Source organism: Odontesthes bonariensis, chromosome 20 (genome assembly GCF_027942865.1).
Source record: "Odontesthes bonariensis isolate fOdoBon6 chromosome 20, fOdoBon6.hap1, whole genome shotgun sequence".
Lineage (NCBI taxonomy): Eukaryota > Metazoa > Chordata > Actinopteri > Atheriniformes > Atherinopsidae > Odontesthes > Odontesthes bonariensis.
The window spans coordinates 32,770,175-32,794,127 of record NC_134525.1 but is presented as its reverse complement, the minus strand read 5'-3'; the positions used below and the strand labels follow the sequence as shown (position 1 = coordinate 32,794,127).

General features: G+C 45.4%; 1 protein-coding gene across 6 annotated transcripts in view; it reads left to right on the top strand.

The window, feature by feature from the left end:
- Positions 1-23,953, top strand: part of LOC142370373 (uncharacterized) — a 143,860-nt gene that overhangs the window by 36,084 nt on the left and 83,823 nt on the right. For all 6 annotated transcript variants that reach the window (XM_075452914.1, XM_075452915.1, XM_075452918.1 and 3 more), the window contains exon 3: positions 532-588. In XM_075452914.1, coding sequence (XP_075309029.1) covers positions 532-588 — 57 coding nt within the window. The remainder of the gene's footprint in view (positions 1-531; positions 589-23,953) is intronic.

Below are 23,953 nucleotides of genomic sequence, written 5' to 3'. Positions count from 1 at the left end.
GCATGTATAAAGTGAAAAGAATCGGTCCAAGCACAGAACCCTGAGGAACTCCATGACTTACTCTGGTGTGTGAGGAAGATTCTTCATTTACAAGAACAAACTGAAATCTATCAGATAAATATGACTTAAACCAGCCTAATGCAGTTCCTTTAATCCCAATAACATGTTTAAGTCTCTGTAACAGAATGCTGTGATCGAGCGTATCAAATGCAGCACACGGTACATGTGTATGTGACCAGGCTCTTTTTGCAAAGCTGCGTGGAGCTACAGTTTGTGTGTTACATACATGTGTACACGCATGAGTGTGAGTGCACATTATAGGCAGAAAGCATAATGAGTCTGCAGACGGATCCTGCCTGGTCCTCACAGGCCCACAGAGATAAAAAGGGGGACATGTCCCTCAGAAAGCCTGACAGATCGTACAGATCAGGACACTTTGGCTTTCTGATTCCGCTAGCTTTTAGCACTCAGAGATTAATGTTGTTGATTGGTATTTGTGGTTTTTTTTTTTGTGTGTGTGTGTGTGTGCAGATGCTGGTCCCACAATGGAGAATGGAGAGCAGGAAGCTCATGGGGTGCAAAAGCCTGGTAAGCTATTTCCCACAATTCCTCCTGCTGTCAGTCATTCCGCTGGTCATCCTCATCAACCAGCTGTGGCCTTTTCGTCTTCTCTTGTATTTCCTTGTATACTTGCTCTTGTTTTTCACCTCAGTTGGATTCTGCATGCATGTGTCGTTGTGTGTACACACCCACTTCCTTTTCTATGATTAGCTTCTCATAGTTTTCCAACATCACTTCAACCTTAAGTTCAAGGCTCTGCTTTAGTAATTCTCCAAAATTTTCCAACTGAGCAGTTGGGCTCAGAGACAACACAGTATAGACTTAATGTTAAAAAAGAAGTTTCACTTGTATTTTCACGGTCACTTCTCAGCATAAATCCTAACATGTTGAAGTGTCTGCTTGGGAGCTCACAGCACACTAATTCACACCAGTGCATCGGGCCTCCCTTAACTCTCAGACACACTCATCTCTTGATCTCGTGGATGGAAACATTCTTTTGAGATATGTTGAAATTATTATTTGGCACAACCTTTTCACATCTGTCAGCTTCACAACTTCTCGTGCTGCTGCTCTACTAGACCACTAATCCGGATGAGCTTTTCTAGATTTTGAGCTAGTAACTAAGATCAGATTTATTTGTCAAGCATACACACGAAAGGTGTCCTCCACTTTTAACCCATCCAGGTTGGCACCTGTTGACACACTCATAGAGACAGATGCCAACCTGGAGCGGTGGGCAGCCCGGGGAGCATGGGGGTACGGTGCCTTGCTCAAGGGCACCTCAGCCGTGACACGGAGGCGGACTGACACCCCTCCAGCTGTCAGTTCACCAATATTTCTGAGTGGCGAGAGTTGGAATCGATCCGCCAACTTTCCGGTTATTGGACGACCGACTCTAACCACAGCCCTAGGGACGCTGTGTAAGACCACTGAACTCCCTGTCCTACACAAGAAACTACTGTAGATTACTTTGCATCACAGTATCATGTAGCCATTAAAAGACAGGAAGCTGGCTGTAGTAACGACGATCTGACATCCAGTCAGACTGGGATTTGTGGATGGAGGCCCTCAGTATTACAGCACAGACTTCAACATGGGTTCATGGAGGCAGGCGTTCCACTTTTGCCTGAATTTGAAGTTTCCCTCTGTTCATGCATGTTAGTTTGTCTCTGTGTGTCCCTGGGATGGACTGGCAACCTGTCCAGGGTGTACAGCTGGGATAGGCTCCCCCTGCTGGATTAAGTGGGTATAGAACATGGATGACCTGGATGACTGGTAATCTACGCAGACACATTATGTGACTCAGGATGGCCTTTCTGTCAGCTCCAAGATGCTTCATCAAGAGCTGATGAATATAGCCGGTGCCCCTGATATAGGGAGGCATACGATGAGGGCGACCCGACCGCTGAGACCGCACATCTGTCTTTCTCTAGAGAGACCGGTCCAGTTAACGATCACGTGAGATAGATAACTGGTTAATGTGCATCAACGGTGTATCAACATTAACCTTAACTGGGAACAGTAGATGATCGGCCATCATTGGGATGAATGGAAAGATCACCGCTGAAGCACATTGTGCACAGATGATCCAAACAATTGATGATGTCATCTCATGTAGGAAACAATAAGCTTCATAGCACCTCCCAAACTCCACCCTCTGCGTCTCACAACAGAGAATTAAGGCAACACTCAGTCCCCAAATGATCACGGAATGGAACTCGTACATGAATGATCCCAAATGCAGGTGACTGAGAAAATGATGCACACTGGGTGGAAGTTACTCAAATATCACCTAAAATAGCCTCAAGTCACCTAAAAGTATCACTATGTCATTTAACTGTATAACAGACAACCAGATCTCACATTTTCTTGGGATAAGTGTATCTCAATCTGTCAGTAGATTCACTTACTGCAACAACAACAGATGTGCTGGAGGTAGGAGGTTTTAAGGCAGCAGAGAGCTGGAGAGGAAGTACTTCTTGTTGCTCTCTGTTGTTGTTTAATGTTGATTTATTTCAGGCAGCACGAAAATATCGTTTTAAATGCTGGAACCTTAGCTTTGTGCTTTTTTTTTCAGTTAAACTGAAGAAGATTTAAAAGTGTGATGTGAGTCAGTGTAAGGAGCATGACGACCTTCGGTAGCTCGGGTAGATGTGTTGACGAGCAGCTTTTACTCAGAACCAACATGTTCCTGTCTGTCAGCGACAGCCCAGCGCAGCTCAAATACAGTCAAGTGAATGTTGCTGAGCTGCTTTCTGCTGGCATAGCTCTGGGACTCATTCAAAGTCAGAAATCAGTGGGTCTGCAGAGCAGCCCACAGTCCAAGTTAAGTCGGGTGACATGTCACAACATCACATCAAGAGCTCACAGTCAGGTGACGGTGACAATATTTACACCCTGTAAACCTCATTGTACCTCAGTCAAGCCTTATCCCAGACGCTCTGTCTCTGTAGTCTGTTGTGAAGAGCAAACGCTGTCTGCTCAGACTGGAAACGCCCTCTGGGATTGGTCGAGCTGTCAGTCTGTGTCGGTACCACTGAGGAGTGGATGGATGCTGTGGACAGCAGTTTGTACATCAGTCATCTGTTGTTGGCATGTTCACCAATCACCTGTCTGGTTGTTGGCATGATATGAGCAGCTTGTGTTACCGTGGTAACCAGAGGTGGGCAGAGCAGCCAAAAATTGTATTCAAGTAAAAGTACTGTTACTTCAGAATAATATGACTCAAGTAAAAGTAAAAAGTAGTCATCCTAATAATTACTTGAGTAAGAGGTGAAAAAACTACTCAAGTACTGAGTAACTGTTGAGTAACGTCTGATTTATTTGTTAACACAAGCATTCAATCAGACAGACAAAAATACTAAATAATCATCTTTAGGCCAATTAGAGTTCATCCAATTGATAAAATAATTTAAAATGAATTAATTAATTACAAAATAGCTTGAATTAAAATAATCCAGGTAAATGCAAGTACTTCAATAAAAAATAAAAGAGACTTAGGAAATGTTTAAAACATATGTAACCCATATGTAACCTAAAAAACAAACATTCACCTATCCATGGGGGGAAAAACGAGTTTAGGAAACTTAGCGCTACATGTTTCCTCAAGTTAGATGTTGAGTTTCTGCTGAAATGTGCGTTTGTTTTGGTTGACACAGAAGACACATAATGTAGCTGCTGTTTCTCACTCTTTGTAAGGTAAACATGCTTTCAGTATGAGGCCTCGTCTGCGTCTTCATTTCCCACCGTTGGTTCTGACATTTTTCATCTGTTTCTTTCTTTGTTTGCTACGACTGTAAACTGTAAAGCTAACCCGTCCCGCCGCTGAGATTGAGTATGGTCACGTGACCAGACTGCACGGCTGCGTCTGATTGGTGGAACACAGTCACATTAAAATGAGGCGTACGCGGGGGGATAAAAATAATGAGGCGTAGAATACCAAAGAGGTAAGAAGAAAAGTAACCAGCTCATTGTAGCCTAATGTAGCGGAGTAAGAGGACAGCTTCTGCTGCACACATCTACTCAAGTAAAAGTAAAAAGTATAGAGATTTAAAACTACTCCTGGAAGTATAATGTTTTCAAAAACATACTCAAGTAAATGTAACTCGTTACTACCCACCTCTGGTGGTAACAGGACCGTAATGTATGTTGGACATGTGGCTGATAGAGAAAGATGGTGTGGAACGTTCATCTCTATTTCTGGTTTCTGGAACATGTCAGATCAGCTGGAGCAGGATTAATTAATCTCATTCAGTAGAAGCAGCATCTGGCCATGAGGTGCAGAGGATCCATTCATCATTTTTCTGCCAGCTGTCCTCAGGGAGAGGACACAGGCGGTAAAAGTAGGAAGTGGGTCAGAGACTGCGAGCATGAAGGTGTTTGTGTCTGCATGTTCCCTCTGCTGCTTGAGGCTGTTGCATGAGGCTGCTGTTGCATGAGGCTGCTGTTGCATGAGGCTGCTGTTGCATGAGGCTGCTGTTGCATGAGGCTGCTGTTGCATGAGGCTGCTGCTGCATGAGGCTGCTGCTGCATGAGGCTGCTGCTGCATGAGGCTGCTGCTGCATGAAGCCGCTGCATGAAGCCGCTGCATGAGGCTGTTGCTTGAGGCTGCTGCATGAGGCCGCTGCATGAGGCCGCTGCATGAGGCCGCTGCATGAGGCTGCTGCGTGCTGCCTCTGAATGGCTCCTACATCCTTTTATACAGCATAGATATTTCTTAATTGTTGCACATTAAAGGAATTAAGAAGAAGAGAAAACCTTTGTTTTGCTGGTGAAATGTTGACTTTGGTTAGAGAAGTTGCATTCGTTTTTGGGACAGTTACTAACCTGCTGTCTTTATTCCCCCCATTCCTTCATCTCATCCCTCTTTTCCTTCTTCTTTCCTTTTTTTAATACTTATTCCCCACAAATCTTGTTTTCTTTATCAATGAATATTTTCTTCTTTCTTCTCAACTGTTGTTTGTTTACTCTTTTTTCACATCATATTTCTTTCCTCTGAACTGCTTCCATCACATTTCATTTCCATTCCATGTCCCCACATTATTTCTCTTCTCTCCTCCTTCCCAAACCCAACGCTTCAGAGGACTAGAACCCGTCTCATCTCCCTGACGACCGACTGTCAGCTTCTGCTTCTGTGCACCTCCCCCTTCTCCCTCTGCAGCCCACACACACACACACGCACGCACACACACGCACAGTAGCCGTCCCAGTCATGGCTCCTTCATCCTGTTTTATGGAGAAAGTTTAAGGCCATAAGCCAGAGCCCCCCCAACACACACACAGAAAGTTTAAGGCCATAAGCCAGAGCCCCCCCAACACACACACACACACACACAGAAAGTTTAAGGCCATAAGCCAGAGCCCCCCCAACACACACACACACAGCCATGCCAACGCCTTGCTGTGGGACTTCAGCCCACGCTGTTCCTCCACAGAACTACTTGGCAGCAGTGCTGGTCTCTCAGCCATATTTGGAATTCAAGGAATAATAAGCTCTACTCAGATCTTCTCACCCTCTGTTTGTTCTCTGATCGCAGACACTACTGTCCAAAGCATTTCCAGTTTTTAAGCCTAATGTGAGTAAAATAAAGGAGTGCTTTTAAAACCCCAGCACATCTGTGGACCCTCCCTGTGCAGCTGGCAGTGAGTTCATCCGTTCATGTCCTCAGGCGCTCCCACTCAGGGGCTCAGACAGTCTCCAGCACTGCAAGGCCCATCTGTCAGCACCTCAGCTCGAGCACACACACACTCCGACATGCTCACACTTTTACTCACCAAGGCAATCTTTGCATTGCTGTCTTTTTTCCGTCTGTTTTGAAGTGCTTCAGCCCCAAAGTTTTTGCACCCTCAGTTGGACTTTTTTTCCTCCTTTTCATTGTTTTCTGGAAGTAAATGGTGAAGTAAATCCTGAAGCCATTCAGGGAACATTCAGTGAACCGTGGCTGGTGTGAGGGATGTAACGCTCTGTGAGCCGTCTCTGGTTCATTTCACCAGTGAGTGATGCCTTTCTGCAGGAACTACAAACTCCTGCAGAAAACTCAGCATGGAGCTCGTGGCTGAGTGGGCTATGACCTGATGTCCTCCCTATTCATTCATTGGATTTATTTCATTTTATTTTATCTGGAGCAAAATCTTCCTCTCTATGGAAAGATCAGAGAAGATTATGGATCATCCTTAGGAACCAGGAAGTTGTCTTTGGTGAGATTAAAACACATGTTGAGTTGCTTTCTCTTCAACCCGTTCGGTCTTTCATTCTTGACTCAGCTGCATCACAACACTGGCAGTGGTGTTATAGGTAGATGCCCAGAGGTACAAACAACAGCCGTGCCACTGTCTGCGTGGGCTCCAGTGGGACATGCCATCACTCGCAGGACCCTGTTGGTCCTGTTCTCTAACTTCAGAGAGCGTAGAAAAGGGATTTGTAGCCGAACAAACAGCCAGCTGTCTGCGCCCCCCTGTTAGTCTTACAGGTGTACATGGTCCACGTATCCCCCTGTAGTGGTCAGAGGGGCATTAAGCTGCAGATGCTGCCACACCAGAGAAGATGTGGTGAACTATGAGCTGACTTTGCTGTGTAAGCTGCTACGTGTCTCTGTCCCATACACGGTACTTTTTTATAGAATGCCTCCCTGTTGTCTGTCTGCAGCCTGTGCTAATAAAAGCATCTATAACACTAACTTACCTGGCTTTTGCTTTCTCTTTCTTTTAACTGAGCTGCACTAAACCTCTCGTCTCATGTCTAAATGGCTCTTTTTTTGTTGATTGAGTTCCTTTCTATTTCTGTCCCTCAAAACCTTTTATATTATTTTCTGTATTTCTTTTCTATTTCTTTCATAGATTCCTTCAGCTTCCTAGCTTCAGTGGATTTTTGAAGCTCAGAGATTAGTGACGTGATTTTCTGCTGTCTCTGGTAGAAGTAGATTTCTGGTTACATGCTTTTTTCATCAGAGAAACCGATCATTTCTTCTGGGGGTTTTACCTAAAAGAAATAAGAGGTTTGAGATCCATTGAGTTTAGGAGTTCATGAACTGCCCAGCTCTGATGACACGCACCTCATTTTCATTAAAAAATCCGCCGGCTGGTGGAACGACTTAAAGTCTAATAGCCTTTCCACAGTTTACCTGGTTCAACTCTGACTCTGTCACACCTCCGGTTGCTGTCGGGTTCTCACAGTTCCGGACAGAAAGATCAACATTTATTTATTCATGTATTTATTTTTCATCTAGTGATACAATTGATATCTAAAATGTATTAATAGATAGACAGATGAGGAAATAATTAAAGTGAATGATAAAAAAAGAAAAAAAATAGTTTATGTTTTGTTGTTCCATTAAAGAATACTTTACTGCCTTGTTAGTAGTTACCTCAGAGACCCAGCTGACTGGGGGGGGTCTTTATGGGGCAGTGGATACAGGTCGTTTAGGCCATTGGCGTTTAGGCCGCAGTCGTTTAGGCCCCCCTGCAGTCGTTTAGGCCGACAGAGGAGTCATTTAGGCCAGGCTACCTGAGCAGCTGAAATCTTTATTACTGTACATTCGTTATTATAAGATATAAGTCAGCTCTACTGGTCTGTCTGGGTAGCCTATGTAACCGAGGGTCTTCTTCTTATTATATTGAGGTTTATAAAAGAACCACATGTAGCGTTCTCACATTCGCTGGCTCGAACGGCAGCAGCACTTTATTCACACACCTTGAGTTACAGGTTAACACCGGAACCATTTCCTGTCTTGTGTACAAAATAAAAGCTCTTCACATTAATACCGGATGTTACAAACATGCTCAAACATCCCTCTATCCAGGGCTCATAAAAATAGCTTACATACCTACGGCCCCTCAAAAAGAAACGTCCCCGTTTCAACAAAAAACTGTAAAGACCACATTAGCTTTATCCATACACTTAAAGTAATGCAATGAAAACAAACACAACGCAATCCCGACACAATGGAACCTGACTAGTGCAGTCACAGTAAAGCACGCCCCACCACATTATCATGCACACCAGCAAAAGCTGATACACTATAGCGTTTGGACATGCAAAACCACACACAAAGACAAAGTATCATTACAGCACATTTAACCTGGCAAAACAGAGCATTTGCTGACTTTCTTAACATTCCCTCTCTTAACTGCAACAGCATGACTAACTGAACAAATATAATCTAACTGTACGAGACATAATCCCTAAAATGAGCAGGTTGTCTCAGGAGCCTTCCTGACAGGGAAACTTTATGTTGTGCGTCCCCTGAGTCAGGGTGTTGACCCACATCCAAACCCACTGTAGCAAGTGACTCTTGTGGCTCTCCATTGAACTCAGGCAACGTAGTGGAAAGAGCAGAAGGTATCGGTAGTGTGTAAGGTTTCAGTCTGTTATAGTGTACTACTTTCCCACTTCCCGTACAGCTGGAAGGATCCCCAATGCGATAGGTGAGTCCTCGCTCCCCCTGTGTGTCTAACACTGCCATGACCCTGTAAGGGCCCTTCCAATGAGAAGCCAGTTTCAATCGATCCTCTGTAGGATCATGCAGCCAAACAAAATCCCCCACAGTGTATGGCCGATGACGAGCCACGCCATCATGGTAAAGTTTTTGTCTCTCATGAGTATCTGCAGAACCCAGCCTGGCTCCACCAAAAGCAGCATCCAATCTGCCCATGAGTGATGTCACAAAGTCATCATAGCCACAAGAAGAGTAGGAGTTGGCCCTCTGAGACAACAACATAACATCCACAGGAATACGGGCCTCACGTCCATGTGTCAGAAAATATGGGGAGTAATTGGTGCAGGCATGAACAGATGTATTTTAGGCAAAAGCCACATGCTTAACATATCCATCACACTCCCCTCCATAAGTCTGCAATAACTTGGTCTATCAGTGTTCTGTTAAAGCTTCCACCATCCCATCTGACTTCGGATTATAGGGAGTGGTGCGTGTTTTTTTTATTCCCAAAAGCTCACAGAGTCTTTGAACAATCTCAGCTTCAAACTGCCGACCCTGATCACTGTGAACAGTCTCTGGAACTCCATGCACAAGAACATAGTCCTCAAATAGGCAACCCGCAACTGCTGCTGGTAAGCTATCCCACAGAAGAAATGCTGCCTTGGATAGTCGTGTAGGCAGAATCCTTGCAAGTTCATATTCATAATCCAGCCTGGAGCCTCCAACCAGAGCTCTCACACCAACCTCATACTGTCTTGCCCAGCCTGAGAAACTCTGCTTTTCTTCGCCGGTGAAAGGCGGTGGGAGGTCGATCTTTACATTGCCGGCGAAAGAATGCTCTCCCATTCGTCCCTTATGATCCAGGGGATCAGCATCATGCAGCCACATTGTGCCTCACCGTCCTTTTAACTTTATTTACTGTCTATCGACAAGACGATGGCTGATGTCCTTCACACGGATCCCGCGGTAACTGTACAGCGAAAGAAAAAAAAAAACACGCCACGCGGGACTAGCAGTGGCTAGCCTTTGCTACCTAACTATCACTCTCTGATTTGTACTTCACAATCACAAACTTTGTTTTTCGGGATGGACGTCCAGTAAATGAATATCCCACCGCTGCCACCAATGTAACCGAGGGTCTTCTTCTTATTATATTGAGGTTTATAAAAGAACCACATGTAGCGTTCTCACATTCGCTGGCTCGAACGGCAGCAGCACTTTATTCACACACCTTGAGTTACAGGTTAACACCGGAACCATTTCCTGTCTTGTGTACAAAATAAAAGCTCTTCACATTAATACCGGATGTTACAAACATGCTCAAACATCCCTCTATCCAGGGCTCATAAAAATAGCTTACACCTACATAACTATGGTAAATTATTTAATAACCAACTTTAGTGTGGAAACGTTTTTTTTATTTAATAAATGGTGATTTATAAATTCATAAAATTGTGGAAATAATCATCCGCATTGCCACATTCATTGGACAATAATGCTGTATAATACAAATTCGGTTAGCTTAACAATGCTAAATCGCGATCATGCTAACGAGCAGAAACGGACATTTTAAAGAGTGCAAATACACACCAGGAGCAAGAAAACACTATCAGAAAGGTAAGTAACATGTACACATTCATTTCACATCAGTATGAACATAACTTACATCGTCAGTGACTGCCGCACCGGTGTAAACATGTCGAGTGGTGAACGTGAAGAAAGGAAGAGGAACTGCACAAACCGTCTTCAAAATAAAACGCCCACTTCAAATAATAACGAATGTACAATAATAAAGATTTCAGCTGCTCAGGTAGCCTGGCCTAAACGACTCCTATGTTGGCCTAAACGACTGCAGGGGGGCCTAAACGACCTACTCCCGGGGCAGTCTGCTCAGCTTCCACTCGGGGGCTTGGGTACAGAGTACAGAGAGATGATTCAAACTGGCCTCCATGTACCCAAAACACCACAAATACATGCTTGATGTACCAACATCCCAAACAGCAGCTCGCCTGCCCCAGAACAGCTTTTCTTGGGGTCGAATCTTACAGAGGAAGAAAGATGGAGGCAAATTACTCTCAATCTTTAGTTCGTTTTATCTTTATGCTGCGCATGTTACCACATGGCAGAGATGGGGACTCGAGTCGCACTTAAAGTGTTAGTTCGCCATTTTGCACATTAAGCCCTGTTTGGGGGTAGTCTGGGATGAGTTAGAGATGTTCTGATCACAATTTGGACATTTGATGCTGAACGGTAGCCTGATTAACATAGACTTTCAAATCTCTTCGGATTCTGGTCTGACCAAGACCATAACGAATACGATTCGAAATGGCCTGGTCAACCCGCCTCCCTCGGGTTGCTACTGGTTGAGGCCAGAAAAGGCTGTGCCTAAGCTTAAGCCAATCACACCACTCTTTCCTCTGACGTATGATTTAGCTACCAGCGGGGCTAACTGGTAGATTAAACTCTTACCAAAGCCAGTATCAAGGCGAAACGTCTTTCCTGTCAAGAAATGATTCAAGGGCTGTTCTTTGCTCGATTTTTAACGAGAATCTCCCATCGAACACTTTCATTGCAGCATCTACAGCAGTGTCAAAAGCTTGACGCTGCTCCATGTTGATATTGAATGAAGTGCTTCCGTGTACAATCCATGGGTTGAGCGGCAGTTCAACCACGTCACTACCTTGAACACGCCTCGAGTTCCCATTTTTTCGGGAACTCGAATCCACCTGAATGAGCAGTTTGCCTGAGTAAGTGTAGCAGAGCCGAAGGTGTTGCGTCACTGCGAGGGCGGAGCCTGGGTAGCTGAACGGAGCATTTAGGTATCCACTGCTGCAGCCCCCCCACCTTTGCATTGAGTCAATGACCACTCAAGCAAACAATCATAAAACGGCATTAAACTTTCGTTTGCAGAGACATGAAACTCACCGTGTGGTCTGTGGTGGACAGCGATACGTTGGCTCGAAAATCACCGCGAAATACGCTTCCAGAGAAGTTATATTACCATTATTGTCCGTCTTCATTGATTTGTATTGTACACAAACAACGCACTATCGCCACCTAGTGGCTGGATGTCTTGCTGCTGCTATTCAACGGTGTCCGGAAAAATAGGTCCACCAAATGCTAAAACAACTGTTAAGGCCCATTTATGCCCTACGGAACCGGACGAAATTCGTCTGTCCGGTCCATACGTTGCTCCCGGAGCTTCTGTTTATGCCTCCGTCCGTATTGCGCACGTCCGTAAGAAATCCTCTAGAGGGCGGTATATATTGAGTCATTGTCGGCCGCGGGTTTGAGAAACATGGCGTCAATTGAGGAAGTTGCAGTCATACAAATGTAAATACCCCCTGACCATCTCACAAATCCTCTCCTCCATTACCTGGCATTTTTAAATCTTAAAATGTTTTAATCTCCTACTCTTCGTTCTTCTTCTTCCTCCATAACTTCCGGAGCCAACACGCTCCTGACTCTCTACTGCCCCCACGAATTCCTCTGGTATTGCTCCGTTTCGCCCGGAGCTCACCGGATTGCTAAGCTCTTGACCTACGGACAAACTGACGGATGAAACGCCCCCCGGAACCGGGTGAAAGCGTCCGTTTCCGTAGTTAACGTAGGGCATAAATGGGCCTTTAGAAGGCCCATTTCGCTGCGATTTTCGGGTCAATTTATCGCTGTCCACCACTGACCACACGGTGAGTTCCATGTCTTTTCAAACGAAAGTTTAATGCTGTTTTATGATTGTTTGCTTGAGTGGTCATTGACTCAATGCAAAGGTGGGGGGGCTGCAGCAGTGGATACCTAAATGCTCCGTTCAGCACCAAATGTCCAAATTGTGATCAGAACATCAGTAATTCACCCCAGACTACCTAAAAACAGGGCTTAATGTGCAAAATGGCGAACTAACCCTTTAAGTCGCACAAACAAAGACTCGAGACTTCACTTCAGACTCAAAAGACTTCAGACTTTACTTCAGACTCTAAAGACTAGAGACTTGACTTTAGACTCAAAAGACTCGAGACTTGACTTTAGACTCAAAAGACTCGAGACTTGACTTTAGACTCAAAAGACTCGAGACTTGACTTTAGACTCAAAAGACTCGAGACTTGACTTGGACTCGAGGCTTAGGACTCGTAAGCAATCTTTACAATTATTGTTTCTGATCTTTATTTCATTCATTCCGATGTATGACGAGGCTGATGGCAGGCTGAGCGCAACATCGCCTCACGCATGCGTGCAGCCGCTGATATCAAGACTACCGTAACCATGGCAGCGTCAAGCTCATCTGGAACTGTGCCAGATGTTGTCACATTTGGTTATAAAGCGACAGCAAACAAGCCAACGGCCACTTGCAAAGTGTGTGGTATCAGGATAAATGATGCCGGCTCAACTACGTCCACCTTCATCAGCACCTGAAAACGCACAAGGACAGGTCAGCCTGTGTGATGTGAAAGGGAAACCGCCAGCAAACCAATCAAAGGAAACTATCTGCAGATCATAGCTTCATTGTTCACTACTCGGCGTTGCTGATTTATCTGCTGTAGCCTGTGGAATTTGGGAAGGACTTTGGTTAAGTAACTGAGCTTAAGAGTTACCAAATTGATTGCTAAGCCAAGTCTAGTTTAACGTTAATCTAATTGCTGTTTTAAAATCGCCTACTTTTACCATTTCAGGGACACCTGATAAAATTCCAGGTTGACTAGTTCTCATCCACGTTTAGCTGCCCGAGTGTTTATTTAGAACGTAATATAGGTTACAATTTCTTCAGGCATTTGAGACATGACTTGGACTTCGACTCGAACACAAAGACTTGAGACTTGACTTGGACTTGGAAAAAATGACTTGTGAACATGTCTGCTACATGGTTCAAAGGTAAAGAGAGAAGTGCTGTAAAACTCTTTAACGCCTTGACTCCATCTCTCTTTAACATGTGAATAAACAATATCACCAACAATGCGAAGGAATCTCTAATTCCAACTCTGATCCACACTTCATCTCAGTTGGAGCTGATGGTTTTTTTTTTTTTTTTTTTGCTGGAATCCAACAAGACAGCGATTTTACAAGCAAGCCAAACACAAAACTAACCCTGAGGCTAAGGCTGAGACGGCAGCCACAGATGGTGCCGGCTGCCCTGGGAAAGGATGAGCTTTGTCTCACACAACACGTCACCAGTGCTCCACTTACCTGATCATGCTCTGTATTCTAATATCTCCAGAATAGTTCCTCTCTGGTCTTAACTGTCGCTTGTAGCTGATTCCTTTTCTCAGCTCTGCGGTGACACACACCCAGACAACTTTCTATCAGCATGATCTTTATTTCCACTTCTGACACAATGTCCAACTTTAAGATAACAGCAATGCTGATCACGAGTCATTTTACCACCTCTGTCTGGACACGTTCCTCGGGGAGGACATTGAACAAAAACCCCAACTCCAGGCATAAAACATCGGATTTGATCAGGAGACGATTCCAACCCAACAGAGGTGCAGAAACAGGGCTTTGTGTCGTGTTGTATGGTGGTCAGCATGAGAGATGTGCAGGAAACGCATTGAAATGCAAGAGTTCTTACACCGAAACAACGTGCTGCCACGCGAGCGAAGGCCGCGGCAGCGCGCACGCCCGGGTCGAGCCAACGTGTCTGCGCTGTGGTAATAACTCCATATTTCAGAAAGACCCACGGGTAAAGCATGTGATGCTGACATTTAAAGAGAGGATGCATCTGCAAAGCATTAATAAAAAGCATGACAAATGAAAACATCCCGGTCGACATGCTTACTTTGAGAAGAAGGCCCTCCATACTCTCTTTTTACACTATTTTGTTGGCAGCCTCCAGAGAAAGTGTTGAAATGCACTTTGTGTTTGATGAGAAAAGATCTCTGTTACAGGCCAGGAGTATAAAACTTTAAATTTCCAATTTTATTTTCAGATTCAGATTGTTGGAATGTCAGCATTCACTGCTAAATAATTCTTTTCATAGTTTAGTAACTGATTTATTCTTTGAAGCATGAGTATTTACTTTATTGTGAGCCATAAACATTTCTTTCGTTTTTCACTTCACTAGTCAGCATCCTTCAGAAACTGCTTCAGACTCAATCCGTTCCAGTTTGTCTCAGCCTTTTAACAGTGAGCTCATCTTCTTTTGACTGAATAGAATTGAATCCCTACCTAAGTCCTGACTTTGGAGAACTTGATACAGAAACTCTGTCACCCTGTTGTTCATCTCCTTTAAATATTCATGATGCAGCTTTAATCCACCAAACCCAATTCCTCTCTGATGCCTCCTGAATACGGAAAGCTTTTCATGCCTGTGATCATGCTTATCATGCTTACCCCATACATGTGTGTTGCGTGCTGAATATGCCCCCCCCACACACTGGTTTTGACAACATATCAGAATATAGTTTCGGTCTTAAGGCTCCAGACTTGCCTTTGAGCTTCAGATGTGAAGTTTTCTGTGTGGAGAAGCATCTGAACTGATGTGAACTGATCCACTTTCTCAGGCACTGACTGCACAGTCCCTGCTGGTGGGGGCTGAATCAGAGTTACATGCTATCTGTGACAGTGAGGAGTGTGCACAGCATGGCAGCTGCAAATGTAAACCAGCATTATACAAATACAGGGTCGTCATAAATGTTAATCTGGCCAATAAAAAGCATCATCAGTGACATGAAGGCAGCAATGAAAAAGTTTCTGTGGCTTTTGAGATGGAAAAATTCTTATTTGTCCCTTTGGTTTTAGAAGTCTGTTGACTTCCTGATGACCCCAACTCATTCTGTGACCCTGTGTTGGTCATTGAGGGAAAGCAGATTTTTACTCCATCGGGGGAAAGGTTTATGGTTGACACTTTTTAGGGAGGTTAGCTCAAGGAAGTCATAAAGAGGCCTTGCAAACTGTGTTATCTCAGATTTAGAACAGACAGGGGGCCAAAGATAGCCCCCACCTGATTGGAGGATAAAAGGAATGTGTGTATTTCTCCTCTTTGCTCACGGTCTGGCAGAGCCCAGACAGGAGACTAATCAAACGCTATGTGCCTTTGAATAAAATATAAAGAAAATCAAAATCTGGATTTTCTCTTATTATTATGAGTAGTCTTTTCACCCACTTTGATAAAAAAAAATCCACTACGCTTTAAACTTTAAACTCTGTGTTCTTTTCCTCCTGCCAGACAAACACAAGTTTGTTTCCAGGCCAGGACAAGAGGAAGCACACAGGGACAGGATGGATTCTGAGATTCTGATTCAGTGATGAGGGGAGAACAGGGGCTGTCAGTGGCGGCTCCAGAAACTTTTTTTCTGCAGGTGCTAAGGGGGGGCTAAGCGTTTAACTGTGGGTGCTATGAAGGATATTTTTCTACCCTACAGTATATTTTTTTGTCTTTTGAAGAAAATGCCACAACTACATATTTAAAGTATTAAATTATTTGAAGAAAAAAAGCAAAAAATTTCCTGGGGGTGCTATGGAGGTGCTATTACTTTTTCAGGGGGAGCTATAGCGCCCCCTAGCGTCCCCCTGGCGCCGCCACTGGGGGCTGTACAGCAGAGGGTGTGTGTGTGTGTGTGTGTGTGTGTGTGGGTGTCAACCTCCTGCTCCTTGCTGGGATCTCAACAAACACACTCTCACCTCTCACACCTCCACCTCTCTCACCTCTCACACCTCCACCTCTCTCACCTCTCACACCTCCACCTCTCTCACCTCTCTCACCTCCACCTCTCTCACCTCTCACACCTCCACCTCTCTCACCTCTCTCACCTCCACCTCTCTCACCTCTCACACCTCCACCTCTCTCACCTCTCTCACCTCCACCTCTCTCACCTCTCTCACCTCCACCTCTCACACCTCCACCTCTCTCACCTCCACCTCTCTCACCTCTCACACCTCCACCTCTCTCACCTCTCTCACCTCCACCTCTCTCACCTCTCTCACCTCCACCTCTCACACCTCCACCTCTCTCACCTCTCTCACCTCCACCTCTCTCACCTCTCACACCTCCACCTCTCTCACCTCTCTCACCTCCACCTCTCTCACCTCTCACACCTCCACCTCTCTCACCTCTCTCACCTCTCACACCTCCACCTCTCTCACCTCTCTCACCTCCACCTCTCTCACCTCTCTCACCTCCACCTCTCTCACCTCCACCTCTCACACCTCTCACACCTCTCTCACCTCCACCTCTCTCACCTCTCTCACCTCCACCTCTCTCACCTCCACCTCTCACACCTCTCACACCTCTCTCACCTCCACCTCTCTCACCTCTCTCACCTCCACCTCTCTCACCTCTCTCACCTCCACCTCTCTCACCTCTCTCACCTCCACCTCTCACATCTCCACCTCTCTCACCACCTCTCACACCTCCACCTCTCACACCTCCACCTCTCACCTCCACCTCTCTCACCTCTCTCACCTCCACCTCTCTCACCTCCACCTCTCTCACCTCTCACACCTCCACCTCTCACCTCCACCTCTCTCACCACCTCTCTCACCTCCACCTCTCTCACCTCTCTCACCTCCACCTCTCTCACCTCTCTCACCTCCACCTCTCACATCTCCACCTCTCTCACCACCTCTCACACCTCCACCTCTCACACCTCCACCTCTCACCTCCACCTCTCTCACCTCTCTCACCTCCACCTCTCTCACCTCCACCTCTCTCACCTCCACCTCTCTCACCTCTCTCACCTCCACCTCTCTCACCTCCACCTCTCTCACCTCTCACACCTCCACCTCTCACCTCCACCTCTCTCACCACCTCTCACACCTCCACCTCTCACCTCCACCTCTCTCACCACCTCTCACACCTCCACCTCTCTCACCTCTCACCTCCACCTCTCTCACCTCTCTCACCTCTCACCTCCACCTCTCTCGCCTCTCACACCTCCACCTCTCTCACCTCTCACACCTCCACCTCTCTCACCTCCACCTCTCTCACCTCCACCTCTCACACCTCCACCTCTCTCACCTCTCACCTCCACCTCTCTCACCTCTCTCACCTCTCACCTCCACCTCTCTCGCCTCTCACACCTCCATCTCTCTCACCTCTCACACCTCCACCTCTCACACCTCCACCTCTCTCACCTCCACCTCTCACACCTCCACCTCTCTCACCTCCACCTCTCTCACCTCCACCTCTCTCACCTCTCACACCTCCACCTCTCACCTCCACCTCTCTCACCTCTCACACCTCCACCTCTCACACCTCCACCTCTCACACCTCCACCTCTCACACCTCCACCTCTCTCACCTCCACCTCTCTCACCTCTCACACCTCCACCTCTCACCTCCACCTCTCTCACCACCTCTCACACCTCCACCTCTCACCTCCACCTCTCTCACCACCTCTCACACCTCCACCTCTCTCACCTCTCACCTCCACCTCTCTCACCTCTCTCACCTCTCACCTCCACCTCTCTCGCCTCTCACACCTCCACCTCTCTCACCTCTCACACCTCCACCTCTCTCACCTCTCTCACCTCCACCTCTCTCACCTCCACCTCTCACACCTCCACCTCTCACACCTCCACCTCTCTCACCTCTCTCACACCTCCACCTCTCTCACCTCCACCTCTCACTTCCACCTCTCTCACCTCTCACACCTCCACCTCTCACCACCTCTCTCACCTCTCACACCTCCACCTCTCTCACCTCCACCTCTCACACCTCCACCTCTCTCACCTCTCTCACCTCCACCTCTCACACCTCCACCTCTCTCACCTCTCTCACTTCCACCTCTCACACCTCCACCTCTCACACCTTCACCTCTCTCACCTCCACCTCTCACACCTCCACCTCTCTCACCACCACCTCTCTCACCACCACCTCTCACACCTCCACCTCTCACACAGTGACGCAGCGCTGGGCCTGATGATCAGATTTCCTCTCCCTGTCTCTTTAAGCACTTTGTGATTAATGTGTACAGGGTTTGTACGGTCATGAAAAACCTGGGAAAGTTTTGAAATTTTAAAAATAAATTTCTGGAAAAGTTATGGAAAAAATATTTTTTTGAGAAGTTTAGGAAAAGTCATGGAATATATCTAGTGTTTCATCGATTATCTTAATAAAATTGATGTGCCGTAATAAAATGTAAATTGTCACGAGTTGTCTTGGGTGGAAATGTTTTCTAGCGCAGTCTAGCGTGATGCTGGGCGATGTTACAGTATGCCGGGGAAGTGTAGCTTTAATAATCTGTGGCTGTCAAAAGAAAGTTACCGGCAATGGCTTGCCAGGGACGACGACCAGACTCGTGCCCGATGCAAGTTGTGTCACAAAACTTTCGATGTTTCAAATATGTTGTTAGCCACCTGAGTGGTAAGAAACACAAGGCTATCGCCTCAGCTACTACTAGCAGCCTAGCAATAACGGGTTTCATGAGAACACAGGCAACAGACAAGCCGCCATCCAGCAGTGCCGCGGGTTCTTCAATAAGGCAAACGACGATCCACGAGTCAAAAAACGAAGTCCTGAAGGCCGACATTTTATGGGCATTAAAAGTAATGAACTCACACTATTCTTACAAATCGTCAGAAGACACAAGCAAGCTGTTCGCCGCTATGTTCCCCGACAGCGAGTTTGCTAGGAGATTCAGCTGTGGAGAGAGGAAGTGTGCCTATGTGTATACATTTGGGATCGCCCCTCATGTGAAGAGCCTTTTACTTTCAGAAGTCGAACCAAACGAAGTACGTCATGGAGAAAAAAACAGATGAAATAGTGTATCAAATCAAATCAAATCAAATTTATTTATATAGCACATTTCATGTACAAACCCTGTATGAACCCTGTTTATATCTATCTCCACAATATACGTATGTTGATATAAATACAAATTTGTCTTCATGATGATTTCACGACCTAATTTCCTATAGGCCTATTCATTTTCATCTCTGACTCAAGGCCTACACCAGGCAAGTGAATAATATCAATAAAAAAGTGAATATAATTAATGTAGTATAACATAGTATAACGGCAGCATATAGCCTATAGTAAAGCATAGCCTATAGTATACGTAAATATATATATATTATATATATATATATATAATATAAATGTATAATATATAGGCTATGTATATAATATGCCCGCACGCGTGCGATTGGTCATTGGTCTTTTGGTCATGGAAATTCAGTAAAAGGTTTTGGAAAAGTCATGGAAAAAAGTTTGTGAAAAAGTGTATGAACCCTGTGTGTAATTAATGTGGAATGTGAGGACGATGCAGATTTTATGGGGCGATGCTACAGAGTGCAAGTGTGACCCTGTGGCTGTATCTGTCCATCTATGACACACTTTTGGATCAACAGCCATTTGTAGGACCAGAGGCAGGCTACAGTTGATGCTGGAGTTGGTGCAACTTGATGCTTTGCTTTACTCTAGTGGCCATGGAAGCCATCCATAAAGCAGGTCTTATATTATTGCGCTTGATGTGGCTTCGATAGCTGCTGCTGGTTTTGATTCAGAAGATCAAAAGCCAAGAAAATCCCACTGCTGTAAATGTTTGTGAAAAAATCTCTCCACATAGAAAAGAACTGGAAACACAAAAGTGATGTAGAGAAGTGGAAAGTGTCGCTCATTGTTACTTTTCACTTTTTTCAGTCCCATTGTTAGTGCTAATGCTCTTAAATACAGTGTGTATGGAGCAATGAGAACGGTCCCTACAGCGACCCAGAGCACATTCCATCTTCAGTCTGAGGTAACGGAGGTAAAGGGGGACGGATCAACATCTGTTAGCTGATTCAACCTGATTTAAAGCACGTGATTCCTTTTGTGGTGTTGCTGAATCAACGTGGCACTGTGGATGTTTGTCCTCACCAGAGAACAGTAGTCTGTCCTCTCTGTGAAGCATCATCATACCCCTGTAGTCCTGCCGCAGCCCAGACCCACACTCTTCTCAGTGTTTGTCGCAGCTTGAAGAAAAAAAAGGAAGAAGATGGGGTCAGCTGGAGGACAGATGTGGACTTCAGCTCGTCCCAGATTACATGGCTCTGGGAGAGCAAACCACTGGGTGCCATTCCATCTGGGATAGAAAAGGAGGTTTAGGGATTAAGCTCCTGTGACTGGAAGCTGCTCTGTTAATGAAAATAACTCAAGTAATTTGGAGTGTCTGAGTCTGTGAGAGTGACTCACCTGTTTGTTCCTTCAGTAATATTCTGCCACCTGTACTGGTGATGCACAAGTTTCCTCATGAAGGCATTATATCACGTTGGCCTCAGCTTCCTAATGATCCCAACTATGTAAGCCATGGTCTTATTTCCTGATGGCTGGGAGGCTAAAAATATGTTCTCTGTGTGGTTGTGTCTCATTTCTTTGCTGCGGGTCTTGTACTCCTGACCCAACTGGTACGGTTCATCTGTCCCATTTAGAAAAGGGGGAGTGGAGTGGGCATCAGGCTGAGGCCGGGTCAGCTGGAGAACAGAGACGAGCCCACCGGCCCCCAGCCACCAGAGAACATACGGATGGGATGCAAAGAGTCTCAACTGAGAAGTGATCATCACACAAAGCATCTTCTGTATGACGTTCACATTTTAAACATCTGGAAAAAAATCTTTTTTCCCATTTATTCTGTGGAATGAATGATTTTTTTTAAACCAAGGCAGGAGCGAAATGATTTCCCCCTGAAAACAAAAACCAGCTGCTCAACTTCTGCTAGAAGCAGCTGGTTCTCATTCTGAAGATCTTTTTCTTTCATGTGGTTAAATCAAATTTAATCTTATACTTTAGACTTTTCATGGGTTGTTTGGCAGTTTTTTTTTCACCAGAAAATAATCGGCCTAAAAAAGCCTTTAGATAAAAATTCTGCCCCATCCTGTTTTGGGCATTCATCATTTTCTTTTATGCTAACTGAAGCTGTGACAAGAGAATGGTCTTAACTTTTCATGTGACTAAACAAAATTTTTGCTTTTTTGTGTTTTTTGTTGTTTTTATTTCTCTTGAAGCTACAACAGAATTGTATCTGCTGATAAGGCTCCTGTTGGAACTCATGTAGCATGAGTGGAGTTTGAATTCTTTTCCTGTTCAATCCTGTAATGGATGCACAGACTTTTGTACTGAACCAAAACTTTGAATGAGTGATATGGAAAATGTTGATTGGGATTACGTGTGGGTAACTCGAGCTTGGTCCATGGTCTTTGTCCCAGCCTGGCGCAGCATGCGTTTGGCTGGTTGAGCAGCTGAAGATCACAACTGCCTCTGCCACAGACTTTTTTATTTATTTTTCATTTTTTTGTAAATATGTTTTATTGATTTTCTGGAAATTCTTACCCACAAGAATACAGCACATGTACATGTTATTTCCATTTACACAGTCATTTCCAAAACACAGGGTACAATGTTCATCAGTTCCATTGGACAGTTAAGTTCACCCTATCCTTCTTACCCCTGCCACAGACTTTTTATTTATTTATTTTTACTTTACTTGTAATGACATCAGTGTCTTTTTTAGTCTTTTTTTTTACTTCATTTATCATGTCAAAAGAATGTTTTTATCTAGTTACTAGGGCGTGACGTAGTAGCGTTAAGCGTGGTGGGAATTTATATGTATGTATATATATATATGTATATATATATATATATATATATATACACATTTAAACATTATATTGCCAAAAGTATTGGCTCATCTGCCTTTACATACACATAAACTTAAGTGGCATCCCATTCTTAATCCAGAGGGTTTAATGTGACGTCGGCCCACCCTTTGCAGTGGTGCGCAGTCATGTTGGAACAGGAAGGGGCCATCCCCAAACTGCTTCCACAAAGTGGGGAGCATGAAATGGTCCAACATCTCTTGGTATGCTGAAGCATTCAGAGTTCCTTTCACTGGAACTACTGGCGCTTTCCACTAGCTCGCTTCGGCGCGCTATTGCGTGTTTCCACTAGCACGCCGTACCTGCAACCGGGACGATTTTCCGTACCACCTCAGCCCTGGTTCCAAGCGGGCCGAAGCGTTACTAAAACGTGACGTCAGCCGACTGCCTTCCACTGATTGGGCGATGAGTGTCGTCACTGGAAGCATCATAACGCGGATAATAAAAGCTAGCGTTAGCAACCGTTAGCTAACCTCCAAACGTCGTCTTTTTGAAGCTCGTAACAAAACTCTCCGGTACTTTTCAATACCGTTTTGTCTGGCGCCCAGGAGTCTTCTCTGGCTCTCTTCTCTTGCCTTCTGTGCGAGAAATAGCCACAGGGTGAGCAGCAACACGCAGCCGTGTTACGACCACCCCGCCCACGTCCAGGAGGCACGAAGTATACTCGTTTTTAATGGAAACACAACCAAACCGAGCCGTGCCGAGCCGTGTAGAGGTAGTGGAAAAGCGCCATAAGGGATCAAGCCCAGCTCCTGAACAACAACCCCACACCATGATCCCCCCTCAACCAAACTTTACACTCGGCACAATGCAGTCAGACAAGTACCGTTCCCCTGGCAACCGCCAAACCCAGACTCCTCCATCAGATGGCAGATGGAGAAGCGTGATTGGTCCCTCCAGAGAAGGCATCTCCACTGCTGTAGAGTCCAGTGGCGGCGTGCTTTACACCGCTGCATCCGACGCTTTGCATTGCACTTGGTGATGTATGCCTTGGATGCAGTTGCCATGGAAACCCATTCCATGAAGCTCTCTGCGCACTTTTGAGCTAATCTGAAGGCCACATGAAGGTTGGAGGTCTGCAGCGACTGACTCTGCAGAAAGTTGGCGACCTCTGAGCACTATGAGCCTCAGCATCCTCTGACCCCGCTCTGTCATTTTACCTGGCCCACCACTTCCTGGCTGAGCTGCTGTCGTTCCCAATCTCTTCCACTTTGTTATAACACCACTGACAGCTGACTGTGGAACATTTAGCAGCGAGGAAGTTTCACCACTGGACTTGTTGCACCAATCTTCTTCATCACCTGAGGCAGCGCCGCCCGTTTGAGCACGGAGAACCTTTCTGAGTTGAGTTGACCGGTCAGATATAGGATTTTAATTTAAAATACCTCTTCTGTATTTATCTGAAACAGTTGTTTGGTGTCACATGTCAAGGTCAACTTTTACAGAAAATAAATATTTAATTCAAAATGAACCTTCTGATATCTTCAAATCTCAATAAAGAGTAACAGGGAACATTTAACACATTGAATACCGGCGGTGTTTACAGAATTATGTCGTAGAATCCCAGCGTTCTAAACCATTTTTTGACGTTTTTTGTACAGTCACAGCATACTATGTGATAGGGCCACTGAAACATGTTATGGCTCGTTTGAAAGCTGAGACTTTAAACTCTTTGTGGGTCAAAACTGCGTGTCTCTAGGTGCCGCCATTAGCGAGCTATCCTTAGCTAAACCAAGGCGGGTATCCACCAAAATCAACAACAAACTGAGATCGGGGCTTTTGTGAAAGGTGCGCTCTTTCAGCCTGTCGCACTTTAGATACTTACATATCCGGGTCAGAGGATTTGCGTCGTGTCGCATGTTGCAAAGCTAACCTGTTCATAAGACCGCCTCC